The sequence below is a fragment of the Beauveria bassiana genome (assembly GCF_000280675.1).
Source record: "Beauveria bassiana ARSEF 2860 unplaced genomic scaffold BBA_S00002, whole genome shotgun sequence".
NCBI lineage: Eukaryota > Fungi > Ascomycota > Sordariomycetes > Hypocreales > Cordycipitaceae > Beauveria > Beauveria bassiana.
In genome coordinates, this window is record NW_007930837.1 from 1,691,950 (window position 1) to 1,718,006 (window position 26,057).

Genomic DNA, 26,057 nt, shown 5'->3' on the forward strand with positions numbered 1-26,057 from the left:
CTCGCCTGTTTACCTGCAGATGCAGGCCAGGGCATACCAGCGTGAACTAATAACCGCTGAACAGAAGAAGAACGAGGCGTGCCTATTGCAACAACGAGAAGGGAGGAGTATTCAAGAGCGTCGTAAACGTATCGTTACACCACTTCAAAGAGGGCTTTTGCTATCCAACGGAAATAGCTGCAGCTTTTCTGTCAATGTTGTGAGCCCTGCTTGGGGATACATTTGAAACGTTTTGAGACAACATGTTTGTCTCTCTCGCACTTGTCTCTAGCCGCCTTTCGCTAATCGGCCATAAAATGGACCATAAAAAAGATCGCTGGATCGTCGAAAGACTGTTGTTTCATCTGTCAATCTTACATGTAACATACTGCTGTGGGGCACTAGTAACGAACGATTCATCTTTCTTCTAAAAAAAGAGGGAAAAAACAACTGATAAAATTTCGAGATTCAATCCGGTACAGTGATAATATTCGCTGTATTAATATTTTCACGTCGAGAAGCATCTCGTCATGCCGCGTGGACCGCTCTTCTGGCACGAGTTCGCACGTACGCAAGGTAGTGAGCAACGCAGCCTTACACCCCTCCCCTCTCTGCAGGAACCAACTTCGACTAGAAAGTGGAAATGACTGAACCGTGACAAGGTGACAGAATGTCATGGTACGTCCGGCTGGCCTAAAATCAGGCAACTCTCCGGTGAATACTGCACAGTCTTTCATTTCGGGGCAACAGGATCTACCAAGTACCAGCCACACTCCTTGGGTGCATTTGAAGTCGAAGCACACCTGTTTGGACTTTAAATATTCTAATTCTAGTTAAAGAAAGAATCTTTAAAAAATATAGAAGTATAAATAATTACTAAATCCTATCTGTACTAATTTTTATCTATTTTTATTAGGAGATAAAGTTTATATTAAATATTAAAAAGCAGGAAATAAGAAATCTATCGTTTTTATAAAAGGCTTATAGTAAATTATAGTAGGAAGAATAAATTTAAAAACTAGACTTGTTATTTTTTTAAAAAAAAGATCTATTTATTTAGGAGATCTTAATAGATTAGTTTTTACTTTAAATTATATATATAACTTTTTTTAGACTTTAACTATTTCTATTAGAAGAGATATAGAGGAGTGTTGGAGGTGTGTTTAGGTGTAAATTCGTCGTGGTGACAGACTTCTGGAGCCCCATAGCGATGTGACGGTCATCGATATCAACCCAGGATATAATTTGGTACAACACGGGAGAACTTTTGCGGCATTATCAGGATCAAGTCAACGAACCATCCTTATTAGATTGGTACATTGATCCCTCATATCGACGCGAAACAGCCATAGGGACTGCTGTAAGTTTATGGAATGACAATGAGCAAGACCTAGGTACCTACCTAAGTACCTAGGTATGCACGCCAAAAGTGGAACCTCTCAACGCGTCTCACCAGCCAAATCATACACCACACGCGTGCTTCAAGATCCTGGGGCTGAACATACAAATTCTCAGCCTGCTCTGCAATTGCTCCTAGAATACAAGCGACCAATGTCGCCAATAGTCGCCTCCAATGCCTCCGACCTCCACTCCGGCTGGTAAGAAGCAGCAATCCTTGACTTCATTCTTCACGCCAAAGACAGCCTCGAGTCCCAAACAGCCCGCATCGACCCAGTCCCCGACTCCCAGCAAGCCGCCCCGACCGGCTGCAGCTCCGGCGGCCCCTTTGGAACGTAAGCGATCCATTGATGAGTTCGCCGACAAAGAGAACCATGATCTAGATCGAGAATCCAAAAAGCCAAAGACGTCCACCGTCTCCGAGTCCAGTGGCGATGTCCTTCCCGCCGTGCAAACGCCGGTCTCTGCGCGCGCGCAGCGCTACTCGTACAGCGCAGCGCCGACAAGCACAGACCAGACAGAAGCCGACGGTGCTGACGAGGATGAGGCAACAAGGAAGAAATACGCAGAGCTGCATACAAAATTTGTCAAGAAGCTTGGCCATCCCGATGCCATGAACTGGAGAGCACGGCTTGCCCAAGATCATGCGACGGAAGAAAACGAGGATGGCGGTGGTGAAGAAGACGACATGCCGGCAACAAAGTCGAAAAAGAAGGGCTCAAAAACCGGAAAGCTCACGCCAATGGAGCTTCAATTTCTAGAGATCAAGCGCAAGCATCTAGATACAATCCTCATCGTGGAAGTCGGGTACAAATTCCGCTTCTTTGGCGAGGACGCGCGCATCGCCGCCAAAGAGCTTAGCATCGTCTGCATACCTGGAAAAATGCGGTATGACGAGCGTAAGTTGCGGTAGCCTCTGCTTTGTTTAGAAATACCGCTAAAACATCCTCGACGTAGACCCCTCCGAGGCCCATCTTGACCGGTTCGCCTCCGCCAGCATCCCCGTCCACCGACTTCCGGTCCACGCTCGCCGCCTCGTCGCCGCGGGCCACAAGGTCGGCGTCGTCCGCCAAGTCGAGACGGCAGCGCTGAAGAAAGTCGGCGACAATCGAAACGCACCCTTTACCCGCAAGCTCACCAATCTCTACACCAAAGGCACCTATATTGACGAGAATGGCGACTTGGAACAAACCACCACAGGCGGCAATGCATCCTCCTCTGGTGGCTACCTTCTCTGCATCACGGAATCCAAAGCCAAGGGCTCGGGCACCGACGAAAAGGTCGACGTTGGTATCCTCGCCGTGCAGCCCGCCACGGGCGACATTATATACGACACTTTCGACGATGGCTTTATGCGCAGCGAGATTGAGACGAGACTGCTGCACATCTCGCCATGCGAGTTTGTCATTGTCGGCGACCTCACAAAGACAACCGACAAGCTGATACAGCATCTTGCCGGCAGCAGCACCAATGTCTTTGGCGATCGCAGCCGCGTCGAGCGTGTTCCCCGGACGCAAACCATGGCCGCGGAAGCCGCCTCGCACGTCACCCAATTCTACGCCGAGAAGTTAAAAGAAGCCTCAAATTCTCAGAATGAGCAGTCGTCCTCATTGCTGGAAAAGGTCCTTCAACTGCCAGAGCCCGTCACAATCTGTCTTTCTGCCATGATTACTCATCTGACAGAATACGGCCTCGAGCACATCTTTGACCTCACCAAACATTTTGAGAGCTTCAGCACGCGCTCGCACATGCTCGTCAACGGCACCACTCTCGAGTCTCTCGAGGTTTACCGCAACTCGACCGACCACACCGAGCGCGGCAGCCTCTTCTGGGCCATTGACAAGACGCGCACGCGCTTCGGCCGCCGCCTGTTGCGCAAGTGGATCGGCCGGCCGCTCCTCAACCAGGAGCGCCTCGAGGAACGCCTCGCCGCCGTGCAGGAGCTCCACGACAAGCAGTCCACGGCTCCCGTCGACGATCTGGAACGACTACTCGCCAAGACGCGTACCGACCTGGAGCGCAGCCTCATCCGCATCTACTACGGCAAGTGCACACGGCCGGAGTTGCTCTCCGTCCTGCAGGCCCTCCAGCAAATATCCAGTCACTACGTCCGCGTCAAGCGGCCCCAGGACGTGGGTTTTGACGCGCCGCTGCTCGTCGACGCTGTTCTCGCCCTGCCGCAGATCCTCGATCTCGTCGTCTCGTACCTCGATCGCATCAACCTCGACGCCGCGCGCAAGGACGACAAATATGGCTTCTTCCGCGACGAGCACCAGACCGACGACATGCAGGACCACCAGATGGGCATCGCCCACGTCGAGCACCAGCTCGACCAGCACCGCGCTGTCGCCGCCGATAAGCTCCAGCGCAAGAAACCCGTCGACTATGTCACCGTTGCCGGCATCGAGTTCCTCATCGAGGTGCCCAATACTGACATCAAGCGTGTGCCCGCGTCCTGGGCCAAAATCTCGGGCACCAAAAAGGTCTCCCGCTTCCACACCCCCGACGTCGTTCAGCTCATTGCTGAGCGCGACCAGCACCGCGAGGCCCTCGCCGCCGCTTGCGACACCGCCTTCAAAGATCTCCTCGCCTCCCTCGCCGCCGCCTACCAGCCACTGCGCGATGCCGTCTCCGCCCTCGCCACCCTCGACTGCCTGCTCTCCCTCGCCCGCGTCGCCGCTCAGCCCGGCTACACGCGTCCGCGTCTCCTCCCGGTCTCGGCCCCGCCCACTGTCTCCATCACCAATGGCCGCCACCCCATGGCCGAGCAGACCCTCCCCGGCGGCTACATCCCCTTCTCCGCGACCCTCGCCCATCCCGCGCCCCTTGCCCACCTCGTTACCGGCCCCAACATGGGCGGCAAGTCGTCCTTTGTACGCGCCCTTGCCCTTCTCGTCCTCCTCGCCCAGGTCGGCTCCTTTGTCCCCGCCGACGCCCTCGAAATGACCCTCTGCGACGCCGTCCACACCCGCGCCGGCGCTCGCGATAATCTCTTCGCCAGCGAGTCCACCTTCATGGTCGAGGTCTCCGAGACGGCCCGTATCCTCCGCGCCGCTACCCCCCGCAGCCTCGTTATCCTCGACGAGCTTGGCCGGGGCACAAGCACCCACGACGGCGCCGCCATTGCCCACGCGGTCCTGCACCACGTTGTTACTGAAACTCGCTGCCTCACACTCTTCATCACCCACTATCAAAATCTCGCCCGCGTCGCTGACGGCCTCGAGGGGCTGACCAATGTCCACATGAAGTTCAAGGCGGACAAGGGTCCAGACGGGGACGAGGAGATTACTTTCCTCTATGAAGTTGGTGAGGGCGTCGCGCACCGCTCATATGGACTCAACGTGGCTCGGCTGGCGCACATTCCCAAAAAGGTTATTGGCGTGGCGGCGGAAAAGTCAAATGCCATGGAGAGCGAGATGCGCATGCGACGTCTCAAGGGAGCATGTCGCATGCTGGTCGATGCTATCGGTGACGGTCCAGATCAACTCGATAATCTGGTTGCTAGCATAGATCAGCTGTAACTTAAATGTACTGATTGTCATTGTAGACACTTTGTAATAGTGGGAGTATGATTAGGATTAAACAACATAGGCGCCATGTCAAAACAATACCCCGCAAACACCGAATATGCTTCTAATTCTAATTGCCCATGTGAAAATGATAAGATGGAATTGCTGTGAGCCCATTTCAAAACCCTTGCACCAACGCAATATCAATGTCGCAGCGAAATCATATATTGAGAAGGTATCGTTGAGAAATCACACGGCTGATCCTTCACGACTTAGATCTGCGCGCAGGCCGTCAAGCATTGTATCGGCAGACCAGGTACCGTCGGTATCGAAACCAGGTTCGTCGTTGTCAATGTGCAGGCTAGGGCGTACAATGTCGCACAGTTGCGACTCAACTTTAATGTCGTCGGCCGAAATATCTTGCGCATCCACATTCTCTGTCGACTCGGTAATTTCCGGGCCATAATTGATTGCTTTGAATCCAGAAAAGGAGTTTATCTGCTCGTGGCTCTTGCTGCTCGGAGACTGTATATAGCTTTTGAAGAATGGACGCTCGTGGCTCAAGAGTGGGTTGCTCTCTGATACAGTTAAGAAACTAGGACTTGAATTCAGCAGTGACGCTTGCCCAACGAGAGAAAAATAGTCTTCCTGCTTTGGAGTGATGGGATGGTTCTCTTGGCCTTGGGCACGGTCGTAGGCAGAGAAATGGGAGTTCATTGCCATTGCATAGCGTGATGCACCACCAAATGCACCAAGATTGAGAGAATTTGGCGTTTCAGGACGAGGGGGGAAATCTATAAGCCAAGTTAGCTGCCGTTCGGAAAAATGTACAACAATTGGCAATTACTAGATGAAAAATTGTAATGCTTAAAATCTGGTAGTCCGGACGGGTTGTCTTGGCTGTAAGCAAATGTGTCTTTCAAGGTCGCCATCCTTCCAGTCCCAAAGGTTGACGTCGGTTGGGATATGGGATTAGTTGCGGGCAGTGCACGGTGATCGTAATGCAAGCTCCTAGGCAGTTAGTCTCTAGCTGAATGACTTTGGCGATTAACATACTTGGAATTCTGTTGCAGCGAAAGTGGTATTGCTCGGTCGTTGTATACATCTACCAGCTGTTATTAGTGTGCGCACACCACCGACACCCTGGGTGACAAACGAAGTGGGCTTTGTCCGTTGTGAAATATATTTTGTGGCCTTGCAGACTGCCTCGGAGGCAGGCTATTTGTATAAATGTATTCCGGGGCCTGAGTCTGGGTCCTTAACTGCGCAGTTGTTCTTGCGAATAGATTCACATTGGCGTGATTCGGATGCCCGATGGGGATATTGGCCGAGAGGTTTGAGAGCGGCTCACGCTTCTTTCTTGCTCTGGCGGGCCGCTTCGGAGGGGGCGGGGTCTAGATCTATCAGTAAGACGAGTCGGAAGCGCACGGACTTCTGCATACTGTTTCTTCCTGGCCAGGTATCGGAGAAGAACTGTCATACACGCCTTTGACCCGCTCAACTTGGAAATCTGATGTCAAAACTACCTGCGTGGGTTCGATGCCTTCAGAGGTTCGACGCATCTTATCAATCGCAGATTTTGGTTTTCGCTGGTTTCTGGTGCGTTTCATATCTTCGTTGGCCAGATCCTTTTTGCCCATGCCTGGCCATATCTGGCCTTTGAGCGACATGTCATTACTTTGTTGCAGCTCATCTGGCAGTTCCGGACCGTTCTCTTCCGAGAACAATCCTGGGTAAATTGGGATGGCTTCTGCGAAGTTTTGGGTCATGTATTCGTTGGAACCGTTGGTTGCTCGTCTGGATCGCTTTTTGGTCTAGAATCAAAGTCAGAAAGTTTCGGTCTTGTGCAGTACTGATCGTCCTACCCTTGGAGCCGCATTTGCGGGTTTGGTTGTGGCATTTGCACGATAGAGACGACCCTTCATTGCTTCTTTGACCTGCTTCGCTTTCAGACGTTCGACAAGAAGAGACTCAATTCCATTGACTTGATACCATTGTTCGTATTGTTGCAAAGTCACTGCTGCAACCAAATCTTGATGAGCTCTAAGCTTTGTTTGTGTCTCGTGGTGCAAGTGGCCTTTGGAGGCAATGTGTGTGAGCAAATGTGAAACGTCAGAGAATCTGGGAGATACCGGACAGACGGTGCATATAAGAGGTATATTTTTGGGCGTTCCGATTCCATTGTATCCGTCCATGTCCTAGTCAATCTCTTGTTAGCCATTGTGACGACATGGCGCTGGGTCCATACAGAGTGCCAGGTCAGCATCTAGCGGCGAGCGGTAGAACCTGGGACTAATAGCAAGAAGCAAAGAAGCAGCGTGTGTGACAAGGCAGGAAAAGAGCAACTGTTGTGCCGGACGAGCATGAAATTGCAGGAGAGTTCTGCCAGCAATTCCATGGAGTATCGGAGGAAGTAGATGGAAGAGCAGGCTTACCAGAGAAGGCGTACTTTGATGTCAACAGCATCGCCCGGAGTGGTGGAGAAGGCAAGAGGCCCAATTTGATACCAATTAAAGAAGGGGAAGCGCTTCGGTTCGCTTATGCCGAATGCAGAAGCCTTCTGAAAGGCCAAGCTGCGTTAGGTGCAGAAAGGGACAAGAAGCGAGGTACTCATAAGTCTCTGTGGCGTTTTTTTCGGTCCCGAGAGAGCTGGCCTTTTAGTAGCAGGAGGAAATATACAAAGAACATGAATGGCACTTGCTTGATATATGGCCTGTACCTGCAAGTAGCATGTCTTTCGGCCCATCTCGCTTGTCGTTGCCCCAAACGTAACGAAGACGTCTGGTGGGGATAAACGGCGTGGCAGTTGAAGCTGGCCGTTCTCCGGTATGCGGAGCGACGCAATTAGGTATAAATATTCCCTTCGTTTGCATCTTGCTGGCGTACGTTGTTGGATTGAAGATCGACAAAATGCTGGTGAAGTGCAATATAGGCAGGCAGAATTGTCGGCACTATGTAGGTGCGCCTTGAGATGAAGACGAGTTGAGTAATCAAGTCAGCAACCATGAACGCAGTCCATGGAGCCCGGATGTAATTCGTGCCGAGAAAATGCAACTCAATCTGGTGCCTTGACAACTTGGCCAGCTGGCCGTTGACAGCTGGCAGTCAATGTGGGCGCTTGGAGTGGAAACGAGCTGAGCATGGATGGCAATATGGATGCTTTGTGCTTGTAGTTCATTATATTCTGTTCATTTTTTTTTTATGATTTTTATCTTTCAATATTTATTAGCTCAGAGCTTTTTGCGTAATTTTCTTGGGCATGCAGTATCGAGGGTCTACTGGCTCAAGGTCAGGATATCCCAAGAGGCTCAGGCCAGCCAACCCAAAGCACGTGTGAAAGATGTCGACCATGTTTCCGCGGGCATCGGAGAACCCTCCATTCTCGAGATCCTGCGTGCTCAGAATGAAGTTGATAAGCCCCTCACGGTCGATCCAGTGTGTGCGATCAATCATGGCGAGGCTCGACAGCACCCACCAGCTGTAGCATACGTCTTCCGACTTTTCGGGCCTCCCATTCAGTCCACCGCCGGGTAGTTGTCTTTCGCTGAGCCAGCGACCGAGCTTCTCCTTGTCGACGAGGTCAAGACGGTTGGCGATGGAGAGAGCGCCTAGGCACGTAAAGATTTGCGCCGAGTGTGATTCTGCGCCGGGCTTGGCACCGAAGCCACCGTCAAAGTTGGTACAGCTCACGATGAAGTCGACAGCCTTATTAATATCGACAAGATGCAGTAATTTTAGCAGTGACAGAGCGTTGAAAGCTCCGTACAGGAACCGGGTGTCTTCCTCGCCCCACTCGTCGCCAAAAAAGCTGCCAGTTTCGCGATTCTGCAAGTCGGCCATGACTGCACGCGGTGTTAGCTAATCTAGATCGATGGAAGCTTGCTGTTTTAGTGTTCTGGCCAACTGACATTTTCCGACTTGTGCTTTGCCCTGACCCTTACCGCGCGCCTCAAGGTCATCGAGGCCGTCTACCATAGTCAAGACCTGGACAGCACTGACGGTAGAGAGCATGTGCGCGTCGTGACCCGGAGCAGCGCCAAAACCGCCGCTTTCATGCTGACACGACAGGATGAAGTCTATGGTTTCTTGGCGAGGAAGCGCATCGGGGCGGCGCAAGAGATGCAGGGCGTTTAGACCCCAGTAGACACCGTTCAAACGAAGGTGCTCGGTAAGCCAGTAATCAACCTCGTCAGTCCTGGTATCGAGGCTTTGAATATATTTGACATGAGCGTCGGTAGCTAAATGCGGCGGCTCAGTGGCCTTGGTGACCTGAGGCATGCTGTCGGATGATATAGAAAGGTGGTTATAACTGATGCCGCAGATCTAGAGGCTGGAGTTTACGAAGCCTGAAATTTAGGTAAGGTAGCTAAATAATGGCTAATGGAGTTTGTATTTCTGCTCTAACTATACCCGGTTAGGTCTGCGTGGGGTAATTGGCCCACTAAAACTTGCAGGGAGACGGATACAAGCGCTGGATAAAGGCCTGTGATTGCTTAAGGTTTATTCTGCTGGCACCGTTGGTAGCTTCGGCTTGGCGCTAAACATAAAGTAGGGACTGCCATCATGAAATAGATCTTTGAAATAAATTTTCAAATGTTGAAAGGGACTCATTATTTCACTATCTTAGCCTGCTGTAATGCTAAAGGTGCTAGTTGGTAAATCTCGGATATTGGCAGCCAGTATTCGGAACGTTATCCGGATTGGAAGTCTATTTTATTGGGGACTACACTGACTTGGGGTCACGTAGCAAGGGCCAGAACAGAGTTGAGACAATTGCCCAACCTGTTGAAGAGGTTGAAAAAGATCAAGGGGAAGAATAAGCAAATAGCATTCCAACACCATGTTCTTCGCACTGATGAATACCAGATTACGGTAGGTGTTTTACTAGGAAGCCACACAAGAAGACACAGAGCACGCAGCATCGATTGAAGGATCCGTGAATGACAAGGTTCTTCAGCACGCCCTTCCAATAGCGTTTGTGAATTTCGACGATTATATCATCAAGACAGCCATGGAAACGGATCCGAGCAGAGTGGTTCGTGAGCAGGGCCTTACCTTACTCCTGCGACCGTTCTGTCCTCCCTTCCCGTCCCGTCTCGCCACGCCCTGTCAAGAGTTACACCACTGCAGTGAACTGCAATCTCTGGCTGACACGTAGAATGAAATGAGGCGCCTTGCCACACACATCTGAGGTCTGCCATAGTCACGTGCAAGAGGATAAAAAGTCGTTCATCGCTGTGATCTACCCCGCCGTGCTCCTCCTTCTGTCTTCAGCATCACAAAGTCACAGTACACTAATTCGTGTAAATTCTCGAGTAAAGGAAAGATATAATATATATCTGGCTATACGTATGGCATACTACTCCGCCGCTAATGATGGACTTACTAATTTAGAAAAGCCAATCATGTGCTGGGCTAGATGGAAAACCCCCGCGAGATTTCCCGACTGTATAGGGAAAGATCAGAAAAACTGCATCCCATTCGACCCTGCTTATGATCATATCCAGTAGTGTCCTACGGCTAATGCAAGAGGCCATGCGTGTGACCCACCTATCCAGACATCTCAAGCAAGCTCAACTAAGCGCGGACGAAATTGTCCAGCTCATCGAAATTAAGTAGAATGTAAACTATTCCGCTGCCCTAGAAATTGCGTGTTACGAGGTAGATGAAGTCGATTGAAACCAGCCTTTCCTATGCAATCCGCTGCTGACTCAGCATACTGCACCCTTCATTTCATGCCATCTAATCTGTACTTAGAAAGACTCGACCTCAACAACCAACTTTTTTCATACCATTTAATGCGTAGCGCTAACCATCTCGTTCTCTTCTCGTCATGACTTCGCCCTTTCTTGACGCTCAAGGCAACACCATCCCAGATGAGCAGATACTAGGGAGCGGCAGCAGCGCGGTCGTGATTGTTCAGAACGGCGTCGCTGTCAAGCTGCCGCTGCGGTGTCCCTGGTCTACCACTTATGACGTTCAGGCAAGCATCAATAGCATCCAACGCGAGCAGAATGTCTATCGCCGCCTACAGCAGCCACCGGACGATGCCCGGTCAAGTGGTGTAGTGCGCTGCGTTAAGCTTGCCCCTGAGGCCACTCACCTTGCGTACATGGCAAACGGCGATCTGCGGACCTATCTTTCTACGACACGGCCTCCTAGCGAGCTCCAGCTACGGTGGTTTCTCGAGATGGCACAGGCACTTGACTACATTCACGACAGATGTGTGCTTATCGCTGATATTGCTAGTCGAAACTTTCTCCTCGACGCCGATCTATCCCTGAAGATATGTGATTTCTCAGAAGCCTCACTTCTACCCCTCGGCTCAGATATGCTTACCGTGGATGATAATGGCTACACCACGCAGATCGACATTGGCCTACTTGGCACCGTCATGTACGAGATCGTGACGGGCGTTCAGTGCAAAGTCGATCTATACAAGGACAACGATCCGGCCGATGGCCGCGCGTACTGGCCGGCACGGGGCGCACTTCCGGACACGGAGAGCCTTGCCTTCGGTGGCATTATCGAGGGCTGCTGGAGCGGACGCTTTCTGAGCGCAGGCCATCTGTCGCAGGCTTTGAAGGCTCTACGGTTCTCTGTTATGCCCAGCGTCCCATACTGGTTACGTGACTCCGTCATTCAACGACCAATGGTGGCTATCATCGGGGCGCTCGGCGTAGCTATGTATATTTTCATGGCTCGAAGGCAGCGTTCTTGAGTAGAAAACGCTGATTGGGCAAGAACTCCCCTCACAAAGAAGCTGAATAGTGGCGGCTTGCTCTTCATTTCACATTCTGATATCAGTGGCCTGGATCTGTTAATCCAAAACGCACTAATCCATCAGCTTGGTCAAGCTGTGCTGCGGGAAAGCAGACAGGAGCACTCTTGATCCTAGGCCGTTTTACTGTCTATTTTAAGGCATGATGACAGGCAACTCGACTCTGTCGCTGGCGAAAGAACACATCATGCTGGTGACCATGATGCCCCAACACAGGCTTTGATTGGCAACCAGTGTACAGACCACATGTACAGCTCGTAACACAGTAGAGAAACATGTATAAGAGGAAAGGTCTAAGCAACTACAATTCATGAATTCCGTAATATAATTTTATTCGCTTCTATGAATAAGAAGTTGACGCACTGGCCAAGGCAGCTCGACCAAAGACTCGGTGGACCTCTCTCCAGGCGCAATTGTCTTCATTCTCCATGGGCCCTGAAAGCTTTAAGACTCAAACTTTTGTATATTATCAAATGTCACTTACCGTGGCTCGCATCATTCACGAGTATAAGTTCTGCGAACCTAGTGATGTTGCTCTAGAAAAAGCGCGGGGAGTGAAGAAGTTTAGGCTACGAGACTACGCTACAGGTGCAGAAGAGCGCCTTTTTCTTGCGTTTTGCTCTACATTCGTCAGCCTAATGAGAGCTTTTACGACTAGATCAGATTTGCTGTTGAAGGCCAACAACTTCGGACGTAAAACGTAGCGTAGCCCTCTACTCGAGTCGCATTGGATGAGCACGCCCAAAGGACCATGACCCGTGGTCAATAGTACGCAATTCTGCAACAGACTGAGGATCTGTCGATATTCCAGCAGCCTACTCTTTCGCCGTAGTCATCCCGTCACACTTCCACGCAGATCAGTGGTTTTTCCGCCAAAGCTGAACATTTCAATGTCTCGGTTGCATGCTTTAGCCGCGGAACCCGTCCGTACAATAGATCTCAATGAGAGACCTCAATTACACTCTTGATACGGATGTTGGTAAGTCTGTAGATGTGGATGTTGTGACCAGCCTGTGCGGACCTAGAGTGTGATGCCAAATCGGCTGACGCTGCATCCCGCTTTCAAGAATGTCGGTCATGGATGAAGTGCGCGAGTGCCTGCGTAGTCTTGCTGTGAGCTTTGTTCACCAAGCAGTCATCGAGTCGTGAAATCAACAATAGTAACCACGCGGCGAAATGACCAGCAGCTTTCGGTACCGAACATGTAATGACCGAGGGCCAGATTCGCGACATGTGGGCCGTCAACCAGGTGCCACCCCCAGTGGTGGATTACTGCGTCCAGAGTGACTTTGCCTCGCGAAATGCTTCTCAGCACGTAAGGATTGTCGTGTAGGCTTGGGACTAAAATGTGACGTTCCAGCAGCTAGACGAGCATTCATCTACGCCGACCAATGAGCTCTCCCACTTGGGAGTCGGCTCTTTCGTGTATATTCCGATAATCTCTGAAATATCAAATGGATCCTGGCGACGATGTTGGCTATTTTCGAATCCGGGGCCCAAGTCTTCCAGAGGCAGCCCTAAACTGGGCGATCTGGAGCTGTCTTCGCGGGCTTTCTTGGGCGACTGCATCAAAAGAGGACATTTCGATCCTTGTCCAGCCACCTCAAGGCTTTACAGAACTGGTGAGTTTCCGAGTTGGAGAGGAAATAGAGAATAAATTCAAGCTTTTGCGACGCCGGGTCGCTCTTGAGAGAGGGCTATGACATCACGTGGACCCCACCAAACCAGCAGAGGCTTTAGAGGTATGCTGATCTTGCTTACATAAGGTGTTGGTCATGCTCCTACACGGAGCGCACGAGCCCTTGAATATGCACTGACAAGGTCAATGTTGGCAATGTCATACATGGCGGCTGGGCTCGAATGCATGTAGGTATCGAGCATGCATATCTGGTCCCTGGAGGACGTGTGTGGTGCGAGGGAAGCCTGGCGGGATCACGATGGCATGGCGTGTGGATTTGCAACAAATGATGACGAGCATGGATCATGCTGAGACTATTTAGTTTGTTCACATCCTTTGCGAATTTTGCGGATATATTCGTACCTATACGTAGATGTTTAGCTTCATGTGGTTATACACTGGTGTATTAGAAAGTGGGTCGTGCCTCGAGTTGTTTCAGCCAGGCCATGAAGGGCGCTGTAGCGAATGTTGAAGCTACTCCGAAGTTTGGGTAGTCTCGTATACGTCACAGAGAGAATGGCCGTTTGGAGAGGCAGAGAGAAACAAGATAAAAGTGTTAGGGACGCGTGTTCTTCTGTGTAAATTTAATAATGCATTTCGCATTGTCGTGCCTGGATAATTTCGCGTCGTGGATGGTGAAATATGCTTTTAGCTAAGGTACTGAATCTCGCTGGATACCTTTCAGTGCACCGTATTACCAAGCACAAGAAGGTACCCTTTCGGATTTGCTTACCTGCTTGGGCCGCTAGGCATTTACCCCTGGAAACTAAAATTGGGCTGCCACTAGCTGATCTTGTTGTGTTGACCCCTGGAACGTGCCACGTCTAGCCCCACGACGTCCCTGACTGCCCGAGTCCCTGGGAATTTTCAGTGAGTCGTGACTCGTGAGTTGTGAGCCATGAGCCGTGACCATCCATTAATCAGTACTCCGTACGTGAGTAGCAAGTTGGCATTACGGATTGCACTTTCATTTTTCATTCTATCGACTCTTCTCTCACTGTTTCTTAATTAACTGCGCTACCGATACTGCTTGTCTTGTCCCTTTTTTTTTTCTTTTTTCTCTCAACATCTCCCTTGCAGCAAGCACCCTGAAAATCGAAAACGGCTGCTTCCTTTTTTCTCGCCACCGCGTCTGCCTGCCCACCCAAAAACTTGAAGCAAGCCTAGCATATCCGCCCGCCCGCCCACTCACTCCCCTCGCTCCTCGCCCAGTATTTACTAGCTGACCTCGTAACTACCTCCTGGCCCATTTTTGGCGCCTCTCGTTGGTTTGGACTATTCCTGGACACGCCTCATGGAAAAAAGAGGCCTGCTGGTGCGCCTGCTCCTTCTCTACTGGGTTTGAAGCATACTATACCTGCCTCAGGTAGGCAGTCAGTTTTGGCCGCTGCCGTTGCCGTTGCCGTTGCCGTTGCCGCCGCTGCACCTCGCTCCTCGTCGCGCGCGCGTTGCCTCCTCTACCACAAGCATGGGACGAAAGCCCACTCCGCAGCCACTCATGCTGCCAGACTCGGCTGCTGCCCGTCTCGCCCGCGACAATCTCAACACCACCGAACCTGCCGCCTCCAACACACAGAGCCTCGCCTCCATCGACGCCGTATCTGCCCAGACTTCCCTCGACCAGCGCTCTTTTCCCCTCCACCGACCACACACCGCACGCTCGCCTCTCCCGTCCCCAGACCACGACACCGACCCTCGCCAGCATCGCGACAACTATCCTCTCCCCTACTCTTCTGGCACAAATCTCGACTCTCTTCCCGCTGCTTCTCAGCAGTCTTCCCGCCAACCACAGCCAGACGGCAGGAAGCCTTCGCGAACCGGCTTCTTTCACTTTAGCAAGGGGTCTCGGGTGGCCACGCAACCCTTGCCCCCAACGCAGCCTTTTTCTGCCAAACAGCAAGACCACGTCGCCTCCAGCACTCCCGATCCTATTGCCACTGATCACCCCCAAGGTATGTGCTCACTTCTGCCGCTTTTCGCAGTCTGTCCTTCTCGCCGCATCGTTTTGCCCGTTGCCCGCTCGCTTCCTCGTCCTCTTTCACCCTTACCTTACCATTGCTAACGTCTGGCTTTGTCTCCCACACCCTCAGTCTACGCACAAGACGACCTTCAGCGTCCGAATCTGCCATTCACCTCCCAGTCACAAGTCTCACTTTCCTCCGCCGGTGATACCGATAGCGCCTCAACGGCTAGTGGCAAGCCACGCAAGACGAAACCGTTTGGCCTCCTAGGACGCTCCAGATCTAATCGCGACAAGGACCGTCCCAGTCCCAAGCTAGCGCCCGCTACTCTCCCGAATACGCCCAGCATTCCCGTCTCGTACGACAGTTTCGCTCCTTTGAGGACTGCGCCGGTAGCTCAGGATCGCGCTTTCCGCGAAATGATGAATTCCAGCATTCGAAACCGCTCTGAGGACCGTGCTCTCCCTAGGAACGGTACCGCCAGCCGCGAAAATCTTCGCGACCGTGATCGGGACAATCAGCAAAGACTGCAGCCTCCCACTTACAAGGACAACGGGAGCTCAACTTTCCTTAGTGGCTTACGTGGCTCCCGCGCCGTCGACATTTTTAGTAAAGGTTTGTTTGGCAAGAGCACAAGGAGCGGCAGCACAACAGAAAGAGAATCCATCGTCGATGACGAGCACTACGTTTTGAAAGTCATCAATCTTCCTTTGATCCAACAGACGCGGCGTACTCGCATCTCAAAACGACTCGAGCATTCACGCGACAAGACGGAATTCTGGATGCCCGCTTTTCCCTGGCGTGCCATCGACTACCTCAATTACAAAGGCTGCGATGTAGAAGGTCTCTATCGTGTCCCAGGCAGTGGCCCCCAAATAAAGAAATGGCAGCGCCGTTTTGATGAGCGTACGTTGATGACCCCCGCAGCTATGCACAGCCGCCAGTGCTAACTACTTTACCCCAGAATATGATGTCAACCTCTTTGAAGTTGACGATTTATACGATATCAATATTGTTGGCTCCATGCTCAAGGCCTGGCTACGAGAACTGCCAGATGAGCTGTTTCCCAAAGAATCGCAGGATCGCATTGCAAGAGAATGCGCTGGCTCAGAAGAGGTCCCGCAGCTGCTCATTGATGAGCTCGCCAACTTGTCGCCCTTCAACTACTATCTCCTCTTCGCCATCACTTGCCATCTCAGTCTGTTACTTGCTCACTCGGACAAGAACAAGATGGACTTTCGCAATCTGTGCATCTGTTTCCAACCCTGCATGAAGATTGACGCTTTTTGCTTCAAGTTTCTTGTTTGCGACTGGAGGAACTGCTGGAAGGGGTGCAAGAACGAAGCTAAATACATTGAAGAGGAGTACAAGTTGTTTGATCAACCCCCGCCCAGAGGTCTTTCGGAGCCGGCGCAGCTGATCAGCAACCTCGAGTCACGCAATGTATCCTCGTCTGATAGCAACCGGGATGGCAGAGAGGAGTTTCACGATGCTCATGCCACCAGCGGACCACCCAATGACTCGGATTCGGCCAGCGAAAGAACCGGCGATCCAGAAACAAGACCAAAGACGGCCGGCATGCGCCCCTTGTCGCCAATCAAGCCGCTGTCCCCGCTGGGATTCTGAGCACATTACACCTATCGCATAATTCGGTTAAATCATGACTTGACGCCCAACATGCATGCACGCCCTTTCTGCGGCGTGGTCAAAGCTTTTCTTACTCGTTTCACTTCTTCAGCAATAGCAGTATCATTTTGGAACCTCCTTCCTTCCCAGGTGTCCATTCACAAGAACTCTGGACATTGTCTCAGCCTTGGAGGCTTCAGCGCCAGCCACCTACCATTCGCCGTTTGGTATACCCCACATCGCGTTTATCCTTTATATCTGATGCAATTCGCCTACTCTTGCACCTTTTCGTTTTCCGAAACTCGTTTGCTTTCTTTTTTCCCCTTCTCTTCTTTGAACTTATTTCTGGTCTCTGTCTGCTCTGGTCAATCTGCCCTATTGCAGTCCAATGCCAAGCACCGGCGTTAAATATCCGATGGACTTGAGGGAAAGACTGACGGCTCTACGGTATTTTTTCTTTTCATTATTAATGTTTGGCATAGAAAGTGAAGTTGGAGGCAGGGAATTCGATCTTGGTTTTTGCTTGTTTTGATTTCGTTCGTCGTTTGGGAGGATGTTGTGTATGGCTGTGTCGAGTAGTACGATAGATGTCTTCCTCGGCAGGGCCTCGGAGAAGCTGTTGCTTCCCCGGAATGTACAATAAGGTAGAGCAAAAGCAGTCACAATCTGGTACAAGTGCATGGCTTTCTTTTTGATTGAAGTTTTGAGGCGACGGAAAGTAATGATGCAATCCTAATCAATTTAATCAAAGTATCAAGATGAGCCTCTAACAGTCACTTGTTTGTATCAATTCGGTATACATGAGCCGTCGTGCTTTCTTCCCCTCCAAGCAAGTAGATGAAAACAAATTCCCAAGCAACGCCGTAAACATGATTCAAACGCCCGCGCCGTGGTAATGCACAAAGAGTCCAGACAAACTCTGTCCACCCCATCCATAATGCTTTTGACTCTTTTTGGTGTCCCTGTTGCCATCCTCCACTTCCCCCAACACACGTTACTTTTTGAGCTTGGCGCTCTCGGCCGCGTCGCGCATATTCTTGCGCATCTTGCGGTCGTTGCGGCGCACCCTCTCCTTGCGCTCGCGGCGGCCGTCCCCGCGGATGCTCGTCCCCTCTGCGCGCTTGGCCTCGGCCTCGGGATCGACCTCGACGACCCAGTCGTCCTCGCCCTTTTTGTTGAGCCCCTTGTACCCCCACTTGCGCGTCCACTCGCCCGTCGCCTCGTCGTACGCGAGGTTGCGGCGCTGCTCGCGCGTCTTGGGCGCGATGCCCTTCTTGGCCGCGAACCGCTCCCACTTGGTCGGCGGGCGGGCGGCGGGCAGCGGCTTCTCGCGCGGGAGCCGCGTGGACGGGGCAGGCAGCGAGAGGAGCACGCCGTCGCGCGTGGAGCTTGGCGCGCAGGTCGTGAGCAGCTGGTTGATGAGGGACTGCGCGCCGTCGCGGGCGACGGCGGCGAGGGAGGACTCGAGCGAGGTAGGGTCGAGCGTGATGCTGTTGGGGTCCGAGGCGAGGAGGTAGCCCAGGTCAAAGGTGTACGGCGTGGGCTTCTCAACGACCACGGGCAGCTTCGGTTTCGAAGCCGGAATAGACATTTTGCTGTGCGATTGGCTGTTGTTTTCTTTTTGCCGTATTAATATTGGTTTCGGACGAAAAAGTGTGTCTGGCGAGACTAGATTTTTCTTTCTTGTCTAACAAACTCTTCATAGTCCTACGTCTCAGTGACTTTTTTTTTTTTCGATAAGGCTCTTATCGGTGTCGTATCGGATCAACGGCGCTGCATTGTTCCGACGCTTGCGGCCAGCATGTACCTAGCAACTGGCCTAACAGCGCGGAAAGGGCCCCTTGACTGAGCTAACCCCAGTGGCTGGACCGAAGCCTTTTGGATCAACGAGAGATTGCCCATGATTTTTCTACTCAGCTTCAAACCCTCACACGACTCCCTACCACCCGCCAGCCCGCCCCCGGGGCCAGCACCGATAATCAACATCCACCGCCGTCATTGACACCGGTCTCTTTATTCGATTGACGTGCTCAATTCTCCCCATTCGGTCCCCGAGCCGGCCATCATGGCAGCGTCCGCCGCCCACAGCTTCAAGGCGGCGATGCTGCGGCCCTCGCTCCCCCGCGCGCCGCGCCTCACGCCCATCGCCCCCTTCCTCGTCCACCACGCAGCTCCCCTCTCGACGACGCGCAGCCTTGCCGCCGGTCCCGCGGCCAAGAGTCGCCGTGACCTGGCCAAGCCGACCAAGAAGACGTTCAACAGCAAGAAGCGGGCCGGCACCGAAAACGTCAAGAAGCCGGCGCCCGGCGAGCGCAAGGCGTTCCGCAAGCGCATCGTCCTAAGTAGTAACAGCGCCCTGGCTGTCGAGGGCATGCCGCGGCTAGAGGCTGGTGTCGCCGTTGCGGGCGGTGCCATCGTCGAGCTGCCCGATACGGTGGTCGACCAGTTGCGCGCGCTGGGTGCGTTCCGCGCGACACAAAGCTGGGGTCTGTTCAGGAAGCCGCACATCCTGGCGCGCAAGGAGATGGTAGACGTAGTGGCTAGAATGGATGAGGCCGTGGCCAGCAAGGAGGCGGCCAAGCTGATCATCACGGGCAGCCGTGTGTCGGGCAAGAGCACGGCGCTGCTGCAGGCCATGAGCCATGCGCTGACAAACGGCTGGGTAGTGATTAATATTCCCGAAGGTATGCATAGCCCTCTCTTCCTTTTCATTACCTTTTGTAAAGACGGCTCTAACGTGTACCTTTTCCTATAGCCCAGGATCTGGTCCTTGGCCACACAGACTACGTGCCCGTTCCGGACACGGAACCTATGCAATTCACGCAGCCTACTTACACGTTCAACCTCCTGCAAAATATTCTCAAGGCCAACAAGAACGCGCTTGAGAAGCTCAAGGTTGAGCAGAAGTCATCCCTGACGGGCGGTCTGCCCGAGGGCTCCTCGCTCGCCGATCTCATCACCAACATCCGCGAGCCCGACGCCGCCTGGCCCGGCTTCCTGGCCCTCTGGGCCGAGCTCACGCGCCCCGGCCGCCCGCCGGTTCTCTTCGCCCTGGACGGCCTCACCTATGCCAACCTAGACACGGCCTACCGCGACCCGGCCTTTCGCCAGGTCCACGCCCACCAGCTCACGCTCATCGCGCGCTTCTTCGCAGCCCTCTCCGGCGCCGCGCCCATGCCCAACGGCGGCGCCGTCATCGCCGTCGACGGCGCCAGCAACCGCCCCGCGCGCCACCCCTCGGAGGCGCTCGTCCTCGCCCAGCTCGAGGCCGGCCAGGCCGGCCGCGACGTGCCCGCCCCGGACCCTTATCTCCGCGGCTATGACGACAGGGTTTACGACGCGCTCCGTCACTGTCACGTTGTCCGCCTCGAGGGCGTCGGCAAGGACGAGGCCCGCGCTCTCATGGAGTACTGGGGCGCCAGCGGCCTCGTCCGCGGTGTGCTCAGTGCCGAGGCCGTTGCGCAGAAGTGGGCGCTTGGCGGCCACGGCAACATTGGCGAGATGGAGCGCGTGGTGCTGCAGAACCTGAGAATGTAAAATTAGATTGCCGCTCGGATGGCTGAACAGAGCTCGTGGGAAAAACTGTTGTACAATATGGCGTCGCTTTAGGAGTTTTATACATAGAGACAAAGCCACATCTTCTACTTTTTGTATACCTGCCTTTCAGTCTAATAGGAAGGGAGTGGTCCAGTATGAGCATGTCATGTTCAGTTTGAGTCAATGAACTCTGCATAGAGCATCAAGACTAGTTGTCATGAATTCAGATATCGCAGATCTGCACGATTACTTTCCTGCCCAAACGTCCAATCCTCACAGGATTGTCTCCCAAACAAGTCATAAAATCAGAAGAGATAGTAATCCCAAAACGCCAGATTTTCACATCGGTGAAATGAACAAAATAAAACACGCCATCTCATGCCTTTCTTCTCCTGCTCCCATCTCATTTATAGGTCATCCATGTCATCGTTGCCGTCATCACCCGCGGCAGTGACAAAGACAAGCCTCGTGCCGCTACCAGTTGTTTGCCAAACCTGAAAAGTATGTTAGTAAACCCGGCATATGATTGCAAAAAGTTACTCGTCAAACTCACGTCCAGCGTGGTGTACTCTTCCAGCGCATTCATCCATTGGTCCTCGGTGAAGCCCTTTGCAATGACGCGCTCCTTGACTTTTCTCATGCTCAGCTCAACGCCCAGCTCATCATCCTCAGCGTCGTCTGCGCGGCACGCGCCCGAGTCGGCGAGCGCTTTGACGAGGTTGTAAATGCGGCTGCTGGCGTTGAGGCCGCGACGGCCGTTGCCGTAGTCAAAGTTGAGGCTGTCCTTGGAGGCCTCGATCAGGCGCAGGGCCTCGTCGACGTCGTCCTGGGTGACTACCTCGCTGAAGCGGAGACGGGCCAGGGCCTGCGCGAGGCGCACGACGCCGAGCAGTGTACGCGGCGTGGTGTGAGTGAACTGCTTGCCCTTCTTCTCGGCGCGCTGCTGCTGATCGCGCATGCGGACGTAGGTTCGAATCATGTACTCGGTCACGGACTCGGGCACGACGGGCCGGTAGGTGCGCGCCTGGGCAACGTACGAACGGACCTCGTGCGGAGAAAAGACGACGTTGTCGGTACCAATGTCGGGGTGGCGGTTGTTCATGTGCACAAAGGCAACGTGCTTGGCGAGCTGCTCGTCCGACTCGCGGTTGGGAACGTCTAGCAGCAGGAAGATGATGTCGAAACGCGACAGAAGCGCGGCGGGGAGGTTGATGTTCTCGACCGGAGAGATGCGCGGGTTGTAGCGGCCGTAGATGGGGTTAGCCGCCGCGAGGATGGAGGTGCGGGCGTTGAGGGTGGTAGAGATGCCAGCCTTGGAAATAGAAATGGTCTGCTGTTCCATGACTTCGTGGATGGCGGTACGGTCATTCTCGTCCATCTTGTCGAATTCATCGATGCAGCAGATGCCATTGTCCGCAAGAACAAGAGCACCGCCCTCCAAAACCATTTCATCGGTGACTGGGTCTCTCATGACAGCGGCCGTGAGACCGACACCACTGCTACCGCGGCCGGAAGTGTAGACACCACGAGGGGCAACCTTGGAGATATACTTTAGGAGCTGGGACTTGGCCACACCAGGGTCACCCATCATGCAAATGTTGAGGTCTCCCCTGATCTTCATACCGTCACCCATCTCCTTACCTACGCCACCGATGAGTAGAAGAAGAAGCGCCTTTTTAACATCAAGATGGCCGTAGATTTCGGGCGCAATAGACTTGGCAAGGAGCTCATATACTTGACCAGTCTGTCTGTACTTGTCAATGCGCCGCACCAACGAAGGGTCCACAATCATCTCGCTATAGGCTTTCTTGTGCTGGCGAATGTGGTGAGCCTCCAGGTATGTATCGGTCAGAAGACCGGCCTTCATAGCCTTGAAGCCGGTATAGGGCGTGGGGAGGAAAATGCCAGAGATATCGACGACATCACCAGGGTTCACGCGACGCACGAGGCTGCCGTAGCAGTGAACAGTGAGAGACCGAGGGATTTGACCGATGGGGACTTGCTCGGCCATTTCCTGGACCTTGACTTCCTGGAAAGGGAGAAATTTAGAAGCACGCGTCGAAGGGTTAAGCTGTCCCTTGGACTGGTTGTTCTTGCAGTCGGCCGACGGGCACATCATTAGAGGACCGTACTGCCTGTCCGTGACGGGCTGGAAAATTTCGCAACCGCATCGGTCGCAAGTGTATGCGCTGACTTGCACAATGGGCTTGACATCGGAGACTCTGGTGACAATGGCGCGAATGGTGATGAGATGGCCCAGATTATCACCACGGACGTGGCGCACGGCGAGGGCCTTGGAGGCAACGTCGGGGCCGTTGACACGAGGCTTGAAGACCAGCGTGTATCGGCGAGTCAGTTCGGCAGGGAACTTGTCCTCTTCGAGGGTGGGATCACGCTCGGCAGCCTCCTCAAGCTCGCGGTTTCGCGCTTGGCGGCGCGCCATCAACACGTCGAGGACATCGTCTTTGAAGTTGACATCCGAACTAGGCAGAGGCATGACTTTATCCACAGCTTGAGACATTATGTCGACATAATGCTTTGTGTTTAGCTCGATGGAGTCGACGAGCTTCAGTCCCTCTCCAGTTTCATTTTCCCATGCAGCCAAGTCATCAAGATCAATAACAATCTCTTCTTGCGTACGGTTGGCCAACTTCTGCATAATCTCCTGGTATTTGTAGTGAGGAGCGCGCCTGTGTTCCCTGTCGCGGCGGCGGCGCTCGCCTGACTCGTCGTCGTCATCCATGAAATCGTATTCGTCGCTCAAGTCGTCCTCATCAATGGTGATGTTTCCCATGGCTGTGGTGATTGTGTGCTCGGGGGTGGTCTTGAAATCCTTGAGGAAGACCTCAAACGCATCTTTCAAAGCTATTAGCAGGGCGCGGGCGCATGCTAGCTACATCAGCGCGCAAAACCTACTTTGATGCGTCTCATAATTGACGATTGCCTTGTATTCGCGGAGCGCCATGATGGGCGGTTGTGATGTGCAATCTCAGCAAGCGATTCGGTCGGTCGCTTCAGCTGCGGAAAAGACTGAGATGAAGCAGAGTTGCGAATGCGAAAATTAGAGGTTGCTCCGAGTTATACAGGCTCATGCACAAGTCGAGGAATTTGGTGGGGGCTGGGAGACGGATGGCAGGGAGGCCGAATGCCAGCTACCCAGCGCGCTCTGGACGCGTAGCATCGCGTTTTCGCGTTGGAGCGCCACAAAATCCATTAAACTGGTTGTGCCACTTGTGGCACAGCATCAGCTCCCATCACCGGGCACCAGTGGCCGCGAGCATCTAAGGACGGGCCCAAGAACGGGCCCACTACACGTGCCGCTTACCTCGGCCACTGGCCGGAAGTCGGAATCTGGGGAACCTACAAACGCAAAGCTTAAGTCGTGCTCCTGCAAAGCTTTTTGCGCAGACCTCCAGTCAAGCCGTGGCCAGCTGCAATACAGCCGCACTCTTGCAACATGGCTCCTAGAAGGAATGCGCAATCGGTCAATGCCGAGCTCTCGATTGTTCATCTAAAGAACTGCTTGGTCAACCTTCCCCCCACCTTGGTGTCGCTGCTCGTCAATGTGAACACGGTACGTCTAGCTCGCCCGAGGCCATTGAGCTTTACTGACCTTGACTAACCTATGTTTACTTCAGCCTGCTCAGAATGTCGTCGTCGAGCTCACCTTCCGCGGCCCCGCACCGGGAACACAGTCGTCGTCAGGCACACATGAGCGATCGGTCTTTGTCGGTTGGACGGGCATGCCAAGCAAGCGACGAACTGCAGCTCCTGTTAACCGCGACACTGGAAGAATCTCATCGCGCGATCAAGATGTTCAGCTTGTCGAAATTGACGCCACGCTGGCTCACACACTCGGCCTCAGCGATGGCCAAAAAAGCATGGCCACGGTTCACGTCGACCCCCCAATCGCACATACCATCAACATTGAGCCAATGACCCCCGAAGACTGGGAGATCATTGAGCTTCACGCGACCTTTCTCGAACTCAATCTGCAATCGCAAATCCGTGCGCTGCCGAATCCAGCCTACACAGGCTCGGGCGACAAGCCAATCCCTCCACATCCTCTCACGCTCCATCTCTCTCCGACTTCGACAGCCAATATCAAAATCATCTCTCTCGACCCCGCACCTCCCTCAAGCGCGCCATTTGCGAAGCTGTCTCCTAATGCAGAAGTCATTGTGGCTCCCAAGACTCGCGCTAAGCAAACTCAGAGCAGCAGCGACCACAGAAGCGTCGCCAGCACCTCACGATCGAGACGCAGTGCCACGAGCACCGTTCGCAAAAAGGGCGCAAGAGAGGAACCGAAGCCGACCATGTTTCTTCGTGCGATCGACAGATCATACTGCGCAGATTGGTTCGATGTCACCGCCCCAATCCAGGATCTCGTGGTCTGGGTCGATCGCGACCGTCTTTTCACCAACGAATTTCGCGGGGTCAACTTTGTCATCGTCGATGTGATCCGCCCCGCTGGCCTACAAAAACCCCAACCTGAAGGAGAAGCCGCACAAGCTCAAACGCCTGCCTCGTCAAAAGTTATTGCACGGCTTTTACCATGGGACGACCCTCCGAATGGGCAAGCTGCGGCGCTTTCAGCACCTCTCTGCGCTTCACTCGGATGTACTGGTATCGTTGGCGGCGTAATCAAGCTTCAGGCTGCGCCACAGCAACTAGGGCGCAACGCTGTTCAGGTTGTCAGAGTCTTTCCCTTTGCCGCGAGCACGAAATCGACCGAAGGCTTGCGCTTCGGCAGTGAAACAAAGGCAGAAAAGGAAGAGTCGGCAAAGCGATTCAGGCACATCTACGCCGGCTCCAAGGAGAAGCCTGGTCTTCTGCAAGGTCCTGTAACGGACGGTATTGTTGTTGGCTTGTACGAAGGGCTTGACGCGCCCCAGGGTTGGGAAGGTGGCATCATCCGATTTGAATATGGATCCGACCATGAGCAGACAAAAGACTCAACAAATTGGCTCGCCGGTATGGACCACAAACTGCAAATCGAATTTCAGCCTCCGGTGCCTCGGCCCTCTTGGATTCTTGGGTCTGACGAATTCGAGCTTCAATCAGCACATGATTCTGCGCTTGTCGGTATCAGCAACCTGCTTACAAACCTGGAATCGCACCTCTCACACCTTTCTTCCGTTCTGTTGACAGGAACTATGGGTTCTGGTAAAACGGCAGTGGCAAAACACATGGCCGAGAAGCTGCGCAAAGACACACTCTTTTACACGGTCTACTTTTCAGGCCGAAAGCTTGTCACAGATGAGACGAGAATATCGACTATCCGAGAGACACTCGAGCGCCTGTTCATGTCTGCCAGCTGGGGAGCTCGATTAGGAGGCAAAGGTATCGTGATTCTAGATGATCTCGACAAGCTTTGCCCTGTCGAGACGGAGCTCCAGGTTGGCAACGATAACGGACGAAGTCGCCAAGTCAGCGAAGCGGTACGATCGATAGTGCGACAGTACTGCACACGCGACAGCAACATTGTTCTTCTGGCTACTGCCGAAGGCAAAGACTCTCTCAACAACGTGGTCATCAGCGGCCACGTCGTGCGAGAGATTGTGGAGCTCAAGGCACCGGATAAGGAA

General features: G+C 53.2%; 9 protein-coding genes across 9 annotated transcripts in view; 5 read left to right on the plus strand and 4 right to left on the minus strand.

The window, feature by feature from the left end:
- Positions 1-1,552: 1,552 nt before the first annotated feature.
- Positions 1,553-4,898, plus strand: BBA_01165 (MutS domain V; the record flags this gene model as incomplete). The annotated part of the gene is made up of 2 exons (XM_008596262.1): positions 1,553-2,276; positions 2,335-4,898. 2 exons carry the CDS (start codon positions 1,553-1,555, stop codon positions 4,896-4,898), a joined length of 3,288 nt encoding a protein of 1,095 aa, XP_008594484.1.
- Positions 4,899-5,135: 237 nt separating this feature from the next.
- BBA_01166 (uncharacterized protein) lies at positions 5,136-6,811 on the minus strand (the record flags this gene model as incomplete). Its single annotated transcript, XM_008596263.1, has 4 exons — positions 5,136-5,411; positions 6,179-6,280; positions 6,329-6,700; positions 6,752-6,811. 4 exons carry the CDS (start codon positions 6,809-6,811, stop codon positions 5,136-5,138), a joined length of 810 nt encoding a protein of 269 aa, XP_008594485.1.
- Positions 6,812-8,111: 1,300 nt separating this feature from the next.
- Positions 8,112-9,164, minus strand: BBA_01167 (geranylgeranyltransferase beta subunit; the record flags this gene model as incomplete). Its single annotated transcript, XM_008596264.1, has 2 exons — positions 8,112-8,728; positions 8,795-9,164. The coding sequence occupies 2 exons, from the start codon at positions 9,162-9,164 to the stop codon at positions 8,112-8,114; spliced, it is 987 nt and encodes a 328-aa protein (XP_008594486.1).
- Positions 9,165-10,719: 1,555 nt separating this feature from the next.
- On the plus strand, positions 10,720-11,607 carry BBA_01168 (protein kinase, putative; the record flags this gene model as incomplete). Its single annotated transcript, XM_008596265.1, has 1 exon — positions 10,720-11,607. The coding sequence occupies one exon, from the start codon at positions 10,720-10,722 to the stop codon at positions 11,605-11,607; it is 888 nt and encodes a 295-aa protein (XP_008594487.1).
- Positions 11,608-12,874: 1,267 nt separating this feature from the next.
- Positions 12,875-16,932, plus strand: BBA_01169 (RhoGAP domain-containing protein; the record flags this gene model as incomplete). Its single annotated transcript, XM_008596266.1, has 4 exons — positions 12,875-12,982; positions 14,712-15,297; positions 15,436-16,212; positions 16,271-16,932. The coding sequence occupies 4 exons, from the start codon at positions 12,875-12,877 to the stop codon at positions 16,930-16,932; spliced, it is 2,133 nt and encodes a 710-aa protein (XP_008594488.1).
- A 994-nt stretch (positions 16,933-17,926) lies between these two features.
- Positions 17,927-18,523, minus strand: BBA_01170 (ribosome biogenesis regulatory protein; the record flags this gene model as incomplete). The annotated part of the gene is made up of 1 exon (XM_008596267.1): positions 17,927-18,523. The coding sequence occupies one exon, from the start codon at positions 18,521-18,523 to the stop codon at positions 17,927-17,929; it is 597 nt and encodes a 198-aa protein (XP_008594489.1).
- Positions 18,524-18,997: 474 nt separating this feature from the next.
- Positions 18,998-20,469, plus strand: BBA_01171 (37S ribosomal protein S23; the record flags this gene model as incomplete). Its single annotated transcript, XM_008596268.1, has 2 exons — positions 18,998-19,616; positions 19,688-20,469. The coding sequence occupies 2 exons, from the start codon at positions 18,998-19,000 to the stop codon at positions 20,467-20,469; spliced, it is 1,401 nt and encodes a 466-aa protein (XP_008594490.1).
- Positions 20,470-20,876: 407 nt separating this feature from the next.
- Positions 20,877-23,434, minus strand: BBA_01172 (MCM2/3/5 family protein; the record flags this gene model as incomplete). Its single annotated transcript, XM_008596269.1, has 3 exons — positions 20,877-20,963; positions 21,023-23,334; positions 23,386-23,434. The coding sequence occupies 3 exons, from the start codon at positions 23,432-23,434 to the stop codon at positions 20,877-20,879; spliced, it is 2,448 nt and encodes an 815-aa protein (XP_008594491.1).
- Positions 23,435-23,926: 492 nt separating this feature from the next.
- The window catches only part of BBA_01173 (ATPase protein), a gene marked incomplete at both ends in the record, with an annotated part of 3,825 nt that continues 1,694 nt past the window's right edge, over positions 23,927-26,057 (plus strand). Inside the window, 2 exons of the mRNA XM_008596270.1 lie at positions 23,927-24,043; positions 24,108-26,018. Coding sequence (XP_008594492.1) covers positions 23,927-24,043; positions 24,108-26,018 — 2,028 coding nt within the window. The remainder of the gene's footprint in view (positions 24,044-24,107; positions 26,019-26,057) is intronic.